General features: G+C 34.2%; 1 protein-coding gene across 2 annotated transcripts in view; it reads right to left on the bottom strand.

Moving 5' to 3' along the window:
• Positions 1-2,176: 2,176 nt before the first annotated feature.
• The window catches only part of LOC125238685 (homeotic protein distal-less), a 174,747-nt gene continuing 167,648 nt past the window's right edge, over positions 2,177-9,275 (bottom strand). The window contains exons 7-9 of one of the 2 annotated variants that reach the window (XM_048146080.1): positions 6,058-6,194; positions 4,334-4,410; positions 2,177-3,884 (exon numbers count right to left, since the gene is read on the bottom strand). In XM_048146080.1, the coding sequence (XP_048002037.1) occupies positions 4,374-4,410; positions 6,058-6,194 (174 nt within the window). In that variant the 3' untranslated portion in view covers positions 2,177-3,884; positions 4,334-4,373. The remainder of the gene's footprint in view (positions 3,885-4,333; positions 4,411-6,057; positions 6,195-9,275) is intronic. The other variant, XM_048146082.1, reaches the window with a different exon arrangement.

Genomic DNA, 9,275 nt, shown 5'->3' with positions numbered 1-9,275 from the left:
CAAATACCTTTTTGGGTAATAGACTATAGATTTTTCTTACGTAAAGTTTTAAAGATGACCCTGTAAATAACGAATAACATCATGTATGGGAATAGAAAAATAACTATTAATTTCGCAGAAGTTTTTTGATGTATAAAATAACATTGCTTACTTCTCTTGTGTTGAAAAATTCGCCAAGTTCAGGATTCTATTCTCGAACCACTCGCTTCGCTCTTGGTTTAACTATAGGATCTTTATACTTGCTCGTTTTTCAATTCTACACTCTGCTTAAATGCAACTTTTCACCCCCGTATAACAATTGCTATTATTTTCGCAGAAGTTCAATGTATAAAATAACATTGGCTAGCTGTTTTTGTGTAGCTTTCAAAAAATATTTAAGATAATTGTGCATTTTTCTAATGAATAAGTCTACGGCAATGGCGCATAGTAAATTATGGCCAGTAAAAAGTATACTAAAGAAAAATTCCCCACTCAGTAAGACTTGAATTACTTCTGGGCTAAAAAGTATAATAGTCTGAATAATATAACTTTTAAACATATACATACATACTTTAACCTGAGTTTAACCACACCTCGGACACTGGCGATCAAATATATGAAAGAGGCGCGTTCCTAGCACACAGTCTAAGCTCGTGTAGGTGAACGCGTACCATGCTTGTATGAGTGAAATATGACAGGTCGACTGTTCGCGTTTTTGACAGGCGGTAACTGTGAGTTAACCGAGAGGGGGTGGGCGGCACTTTCAGCGGGGAGCGGGAGTGGCCATACTGTATGATAAAACTCTTTCTTATACTGTGCTTTAACATACATTACCGGTAGCGTAAATGTCAGAAAATGTCATTCAATTTATGAAGAACTTGAACAGCGCTCCCAAAACTTACTACTTACAAATTTTCAAAATTAATTTTCAAAGGTTTTAATCCTGTGTCGAGAGATGGCAGTCTATGCACTGTGACTTCACAAACATACTGGATCATATGTGAGTTGACGACCGGTCTGAGCACGTAATGACCCTGCCTGCGAAGCCGCGGTCCCGGGTTCGAATCACGGTAAGGGCATTTATTTGTGTGATGAGCACAAATATTTGTTCCTACGTCATGGATGTTTTCTATGTATATAAGTATGTATTTATCTATTTAAGTATGTATATCGTCACTTAGCACCCATAGTACAAGCCTTGCTTAATTTAGGGCTAAGTTGATCTGTGTAAGGTGTTCCCAATATTTATATATTTATCCCGTTATTCATAAACGCTCACTAAAGTTATCAAAGCCGATAAAGATCGCTTGTCCCTTACCGACGTATTGGTGTGATAGAAAGGGACAAACGAACTTTATCGGCTTGATAACTTTAGTGACCGTTTATGAATAAGGGGGTTATTATTTATATTATTTTATGGACAAATTGAACAGCGCTCCCAATTACTACATACAAATATTCAAAATTCAGGTTCAAAGGTTTTAATCTTGCGTCTAGAGATGGCAGTCTATGCACTATGACTAGACATACATACTGGATCATATGTGAATACATACGGGATCCCTTTTGATATTACTCTTCGGAAGCCGCAAAAATATGTGACACTAAGATTCAAAAACTTTATTTGTTTAACCCTTAAAGGACCTTGAAAAAGATTCATTGAAATTTGAATTTCAACATACTGCCAATAAATTCAAAAATGCATGATGCATACATGCATCACTATGCATTTAAGGGTTAACATAGGTATTACAACACGGTCTTATGGCTTACTTACTTCCTTGGCTGGCGCGATAACCCAAAATGAGTTTTGGCCTCCAACACAAGAGCACGCCATTTTGCTCGGTGTTGAGCGGTATCGCGCCAGCTTTCGCCGACGCAGAGCTCACGGAGGTCTACCTCCACTCTATCCTCCCAACGATATTTTGGGTGTCCAGCAGGACGGCGTCCATTCGGTCTTCCCAAGTAGGCTCTTTTGACTGATCTTCACCCATACTTTCAAAGTGACCTAGCCAAGGGAGACGATGCGCTTTGGTTTCACCTATTATATTTGGCTCGGCTACTAGTTCCTCAATTTCGGCATTCTTTCGGATCCTCCAACTGCCATCGTCTCATTTTTTTGTGGCCCTTGCATACATAAGAGTGTAAGTAGGAGTTTCATACGTAAAAAATGAAATAATAACACAAAGCCTTTTACTCTTTTTATTTTGACAAAAGAAATTAATTCACTTTTTTCTTATTCCACTTTCCTTATAATACAGTAGTTATAAAGTAATTAAACTATCTACTTATATTTATATGTATACTTTTCTCTATATAATACAAAATATATTTACATTTTCTCCCCGTAATGTCCCATATATAATAAAATATTTTAGTCCATTCAAAATATAAAACACACATTTATATTTTTAAAATATAAGAACACATCATTTTTTATTATGTACATGTTTAATTTTAATATACGACATATAATAATTGCCTAACAGATATTTTAAAAATATAAATATGTATTTTGCATAAAAATATTGAAATTATTGAGCAATTGAAATTACCTACATGATTTTATTTCTCGATAAAAACTTTTTTTACTATTCTAGCGTGAATATTGGATTTTTTTTTGAATAGACTAAAATATTGAAATTGCAGTAGAAATTAAAAATAAAATTTATAGCTTAAATAAAAAGGTTGCATTCAGAACACAATTTTTGCACAAACACTGTAATAAATTAATTAATTTTAGATCAAAACAATATTGTTCTATAAAAAAAAAAACTTAAAATTATTTATCACAACAGACTGGTTTGTGTTCAATGGATTCTTTATATAAATAAAAAATGTATTAAAGCTCATTTATGCCGTTCACGATAAAAAAGTAAAGTAAAAGCATTAAATATAGACACGGACAAATTGCCAAAATATATCCACATCTCTAACTTATAAGCAATAAAATCGTGTATACATATTTTTTGCACTTTGTCCGTATCTATATTTAACACCTTAACTGCACCACATTGTCGATTATACATAAGGACGCTCTAACTGGTAATTCGTATGAAAACACGAGCAAATATCTTCTTTATGGTAAACGAGAATATAGTAGCTTTTAATAAAGAACGTCACAGTTTTTGTTCAAAATTAGAGCATTATCATAGAATTAAGTGCAGGAATTTATAATTTTTCAATGCTCAATTTAGATTTTAGAGTAATAAAAAATAATTATACATAATATACTGCGAAATAGATTGAAATGTTATTATTCTTGATGCAGGATTTAAATTACAAAATATTGCATTGAAATTGAGTGTTCTTAAAAACAATTAATTCTTGGTAAAATCTTGGAGGGAATAAAATAAATTGGAATAGTTTTAAAGACACATCAGAATCTGTCACATCTCCAATTTTTGCATTTTTCCTACAATTTCGACACTTTTGCAAACGTCAAATATGAAAATAAATCTTTAGCTTGATATTTAAAAGCATTAAAAACTTATAAAAAAGTTTTTATTTATTTCCAAAATAAAATGGCATTTGATAATAGGAACTATTATTTCTTATATTTGACGCAAGACAAAATAAATAAAAACTCCAAAACGCAAAAATTGTAGTAAAAACACAATTGTCCTATAACATGTACAAATAACCTTTTTTTAACAATTACATCTTATTTTTAGTTAATTATAAAAATTTACAATGATTTTAGTTGATTTTATTAAATAATTCTCTTAAAGTTAGAGTTGGTTGTGCCGATACAAGTAATTCACATACAGCTCTTGTGCGTTAAAAATGACATGGCTGTCATTTCAACTTGACAGGTAAGTCCGCCATTTTGTGGCGTTCGCCATTTTGAATTTCACTATCGTGGACTTACGTTGCCAGAGAGCTGTTACACTGCAGGCCATACCCTGTGGACAAAAAGAAATAGAAATCAATATTTTAAAAAGTCAGAATAATTTGTTGAATTATCTGACACGGATATATAAAAATCAGTACCTTTCTATGACTACATTATACAGAAACATTATACAGAAAGTAAAATAATTTTATGCAATTTATTTATAAATTATGCAATTTATTTATTTTTATTTATAATAATTTTCTCGAGTCTGTCATGTGGTCAAAATTCAAGAACTTATAATTACCTATACATTTTATTTTTATTAAAAATATTGACATTAATCATTATACCTAAGTAAATTGAAAAGAATAAAATATCGTAATTTTTTTATATAAACTTTATCGCACAAAAGAACTTAATATCCAAAAGGCGAACTTAATGCCATCAGGCATTCTCTCACTTATAATTTTTACTTTCAAGTAACACGTCCATATTTACAACAATTAAAACACTTACCTATTTGAATATCAGCATCGTCAGATGTGTCGAGTTACTGTCAGCAATAGTTCGAGTAATACTGCAACTGCATCGGACTGCAATAAAAAAGGAGACTATACTTGCCAGGATCCGACTGCTAGTATTGCTAGTAACAGTAATAGTACTGCTAGTACTAGTAATAGTACTAGTACTAATTAAAGTAAAAGTACCAGAGAAATGCTCAATAGATGAAATTTTTCTGTCACGTTTATTTATTTATTTAAACGTTATTGTACAAATAAAAAAAGTACAAATGGCTGACTTAATGCCTTAAGGCTATCTATACCAGTTCCCCATATGGAAAAAAGGAAATTCGCGAATGTGGGTGCCGTGAGAAAAATAATTTAGAGAGCATGACAACTATAGGCAATTATAAATTAAAAGTGTCATCTACTGGGTCACTGTTGAACACTGGTATTTTTAATTTAATAGTAATCTTAGTAGCAGTATGACATTACGTGCGCTGAAAGCTTGCTATAGGCATATTTGGATTTTTAAGCACATTTACCTATAATTTATATCAGAGTAAGAACTTATAAAATACTTGATAGTGAGATAATTATTATAAAATATATTTTTTTCTAGCAATCTTTTTTTTACTGTCTACATTATCTAAGTGCCTTAGACGGACAAACATTGAATATGTGCAAAATCTTCGAATAAAGTAAATACCTAGTCGTGGCTGAAAACATGGCGAATTTAAAAATAAGAAACAAGTATTTTAAGTATTTGTTGGATGTAATGTAAATATGCAATACTTGTTTTCAATAAAAATTATGTTTATGTTTTTTTTTTTATACTACGTCGGTGGCAAACAAGTATACGGCCCGCCTGATGTAAAGCGGTCACCGTAACCTATGGACGCCTGCAACTCAAACAGTGTCACATGCGCGTTGCCACCCCATTAGAAACTTGTACATGTTATGTTTTATTTATAAAATAGAAGCTAACAATTCTACTATTCCTTAAAAAACATACTAAAAATGATTTTCCTTGCCATATTTTTTCGCAAAACATCAAGCGAGACTCGAACTCGCCTCACCAAAAAATAAAAAAAAAATATATCATTTTCTTTTTTTCCAATAGTTGTTAAATAAAAAAAAATGTAAATTCTAGTCAGTGCCCAGCAGTGCCTAGCCAGCTTTCATCGCATGAACTGCTCCATAACTGGGCACGACGATGTTGTTTAAACACTTACTTGGTATTTTTCCAGGTCTAGAAGTAAATTGTCCAGAAGTTCGTCCAGAATTTGACGAGAGATTTTGAATGTATAAAATGAAACCACTTACATCAAGCGTTCAAGACCTGTGGCGCCCTCTGGAGATTGCGTTTATGTGTATAATATTAATTTCAACAAGATGAATTAGTATTTACATTATTACCTATGCGTGTATTTTATTAGAAGGGGCAGCTGTAGCGCTGTAAAGGTTGTTAACTTCCAGAAGTTCCAGGTCAAGTAGACGTGACATGAATTGAGACCATAATAATTAAACTTACGTCAAAAATGGTTCCATGAGCTTATCCCGAAGTTCCAGGTCTAATAGATATTTGCCTGTTTAATAAAATTTATAGCTAAAGTAGATACTCACGTAAAAATTCCGGGCCTTGCATCTGTTTGGTACAACGAGAGTTGCAGCGCACCATAGTGATTGAGAGATGAACTAACACTCCATCAAAACTAAAGGTATTAAAGGGAAACTCACGTCAAAAGTCCAGGGTTCGCGTCAGTTTGGTACCAGGAGTACTGGGGCACGTAGGGGGGGTGCGGTTGTGGCGCCCCCTGGTGGTGGAGAGCGTGAGCGTGCGCGCCTTTCATGTCCCACGGGCCGGGCGGCGCGCCCTGTTCAAGAGAAAATAGGTTAGTTTGTTGGTCCATTTTACTGCAGGTATTTAATAACAAACTCTGAGACAATGGCATATTAACAATGTAAGATCGGGTCATTCGTTCGCGGAGATCTGAAGCCCGCGGTCTGCGTCGGGATGCCATTGCGCGCGGTCATTAAAAATGCTCCTCGGTGTGGAGTGAAATATATAGAGCATGCTTTGACTGTGTGTGCGTGAGTGACCCGGTCTTATATAGTAAATATTAAAGTACCTATGTATCCCATAATCGACCGATTTTTTAGGCCTCATAATTGAAACGTTCTTCAGTTAATGTTCATTTTTAACACGCTTTTATTAGGTCGTCGTGTATGTAACTATGTATGTAATGGAATCTGCGGAGGCTAATTTAACCAACTTCCAGGAGTCGTAGCGTAATGAAAATTGGCAGCTATATGTAGTTCCGATGACAATACAAAAATATGGTACTGTTGAGCTGATCTGATGATGGAGCCGGAAGATATGAACTGGAACTACATGATGGAACCTCGTATCATAGCCGTTTTTGGGTTTCTTAGAAAAGTCTTGTAATGAACTTTGACTACAATTAGGTTTCAAGGTCTGATGATGAAGCCGAAAGATATGAACTGGAACTACATGATGGAACATCGTATCATAGCTGTTTTTGGGTTTCTTAGAAAAGTCTTGTAATGAACTTTGACTACGATTAGGTTTCAAGGTCTGATGATGGAGCCGGAAGATATGAACTGGAACTACATCATGGAACATCGTATCATAGCTGTTTTTGGGCTTCTTAGGAAAGTCTTGTAATGAACTTTGACTACAATTAGGTTTCAAGGTCTGATGATGGAGCCGGAAGATATGAGCTGGAATTACATGATGGAACATCGTATCATAGCTGTTTTTGGGCTTCTTAGAAAAGTCTTGTAATGAACTTTGACTACGATTAGGTTTCAAGGTCTGATGATGGAGCCGGAAGATATGAACTGGAACTACATGATAGAACATCGTATCATAGCTGTTTTTGGGCTTCTTAGAAAAGTCTTGTAATGAACTTTGACTAGGGCTTGCAATATCGGACGGTTTTCAATTCCGGAACTGGTTTTCGAGATTGGACTTCAATTCCGGAATTCCGGAACTAGTTCCGGAATTGAACAATTTTTTTGGTTTGGTTTTCTGGTGGATTTTTGATGAAATAATACAATTTTAAACTGAAATTTGTTATAAATCGACGTTTAAGACAATAACTCCGTACCTGAAAGGCGTATAACACCGAAATTTTCATTTTAGTAATTTTACAGGAAAGCCCATTTTGCGTCAAAATCGGTCTTGCAAGGTATTTCGAACTAATACAGTTAACGATACAAACGAGGTTTTAGTGCCAGTTTTCTGATAGTGGTCAACGTTAAAGTTATTTTTTTATTCATTGAGCATCGAAATAATATAAAAATAATAATTTACAAGAATTGCATAACGTCTTGTTCACATAACTATAATAAAATAAATATTGAATTACCTTTATCAGACTCGAGTAGGGACAAAAGATATCCAACCTAGCCCAAAAAGACAGATTTTATGATTTATTCCTAGGTACCTACATGTACCTACACCTTAATTTTTTGTAAAAAAATAAATCATTCTTTTAACATCATTTTCCATACATTTGCTTCTCAAATCTTTTGATTTTGTGGTAAGTGGTAATAGACTTAGATAGAGTTTAGTAAAATATGCACACGTCTTTGTGAAAAGTGTATAAAGTAACTACGACGTTATGCTTGTGAATGAATGTAATACTAAATACTACGATTTGCTTCTGAACTTAAGACTGTATGCCTAAAATATTCAGTGCTATGAGAAAAGAAGTAAAATTTTGAGTTTATGCCGCTTTTAATACCGATTAATTTAGATTATTACTGAAATATAAGTTCGATCTAATAAATTGAGCATAAATAACGACAATAAAATAATAATATTAATAATGTACCTAATGTTATTTATGTTTAATTGTCCTTCAGTATTCGAGCATAACACTCAACTCCCGGCTAGTAATTTTAAATTATCACAAAACAAAACTTTCTACAACAAATATTTACTTTAAAATGATTATATATTTCACTTATTAGCTAAAACAATTGAGAGCAAAACCAGAAAGTGACAATGGTATAATATTAGCGGGTTAAAACTACACTATCTCGCTCTAACTAGCCCTGGCAACCCTTTGGTCATAAAATAGGCACTACCTGAATCCGAGGAGTGTCTAACTTAATGAATTTACATATCTTTTATAGACGCGGTAGTAGTTTTGTAAAATAACCAGGCTGATATTACACGTTTTCGTTCAAAAATATATCTTTTTTCAATTCCGGAATTTTCGAGATTATGTGTTGCAATTCCGGAACTGTAATATCGGAAAAATTGTCCGAAATTCCGGAATTTCGAGATTCCGGAATTCCGGAATGCAAGCCCTAACTTTGACTACGATTAGAATTCAAGGTCTGATGATGGAGCCGGAAGATATGAACTGGAAGCAAACAAAGGGGGCTCGGGGGCGAAGCCCCCGCATAAAAGAAAGATCAACGTTGTATTTAAAATAAGTTTGGTTAAGGTTTTCTTGTGATCCTTAAGAGTAAAGAAAAGGGGGGCTAGAAATGCAAGAAAGAAAGATCAACGTAGTATTTAGAGTAAGTTGGGTTAGCGTTTTCTTGTGACCTTTAAGAGCAAACAAAGGGGGGCTCGGGGGGCGAAGCCCCCCGCATGAAAGAAAGATCAACGTAGTATTTAAGATAAGTTGGGTTAGCGTTTTCTTGTGACATTTAAGAGCAAACAAAGGGGGGCTCGGGGGGCGAAGCCCCCGCATGAAAGAAAGATCAACGTTGTATTTAAAATAAGTTGGTTTAGGGTTTTCTTGTGATCCTTAAGAGTAAAGAAAAGGGGGCTCGGGGGGCGAAGCCCCCCGCATAAAAGAAAGATTAACGTAGTATTTAAAATAAGTTGGGTTAGCGTTTTCTTGTGACCTTTCAGAGCAAACAAAGGGGGGCTCGGGGGGCGAAGCCCCCGCATAAAAGAAAGATCAACGTTG

Source organism: Leguminivora glycinivorella, chromosome 24 (assembly GCF_023078275.1).
Source record: "Leguminivora glycinivorella isolate SPB_JAAS2020 chromosome 24, LegGlyc_1.1, whole genome shotgun sequence".
NCBI lineage: Eukaryota > Metazoa > Arthropoda > Insecta > Lepidoptera > Tortricidae > Leguminivora > Leguminivora glycinivorella.
This window is presented reverse-complemented; position numbering and strand designations above follow the sequence as displayed.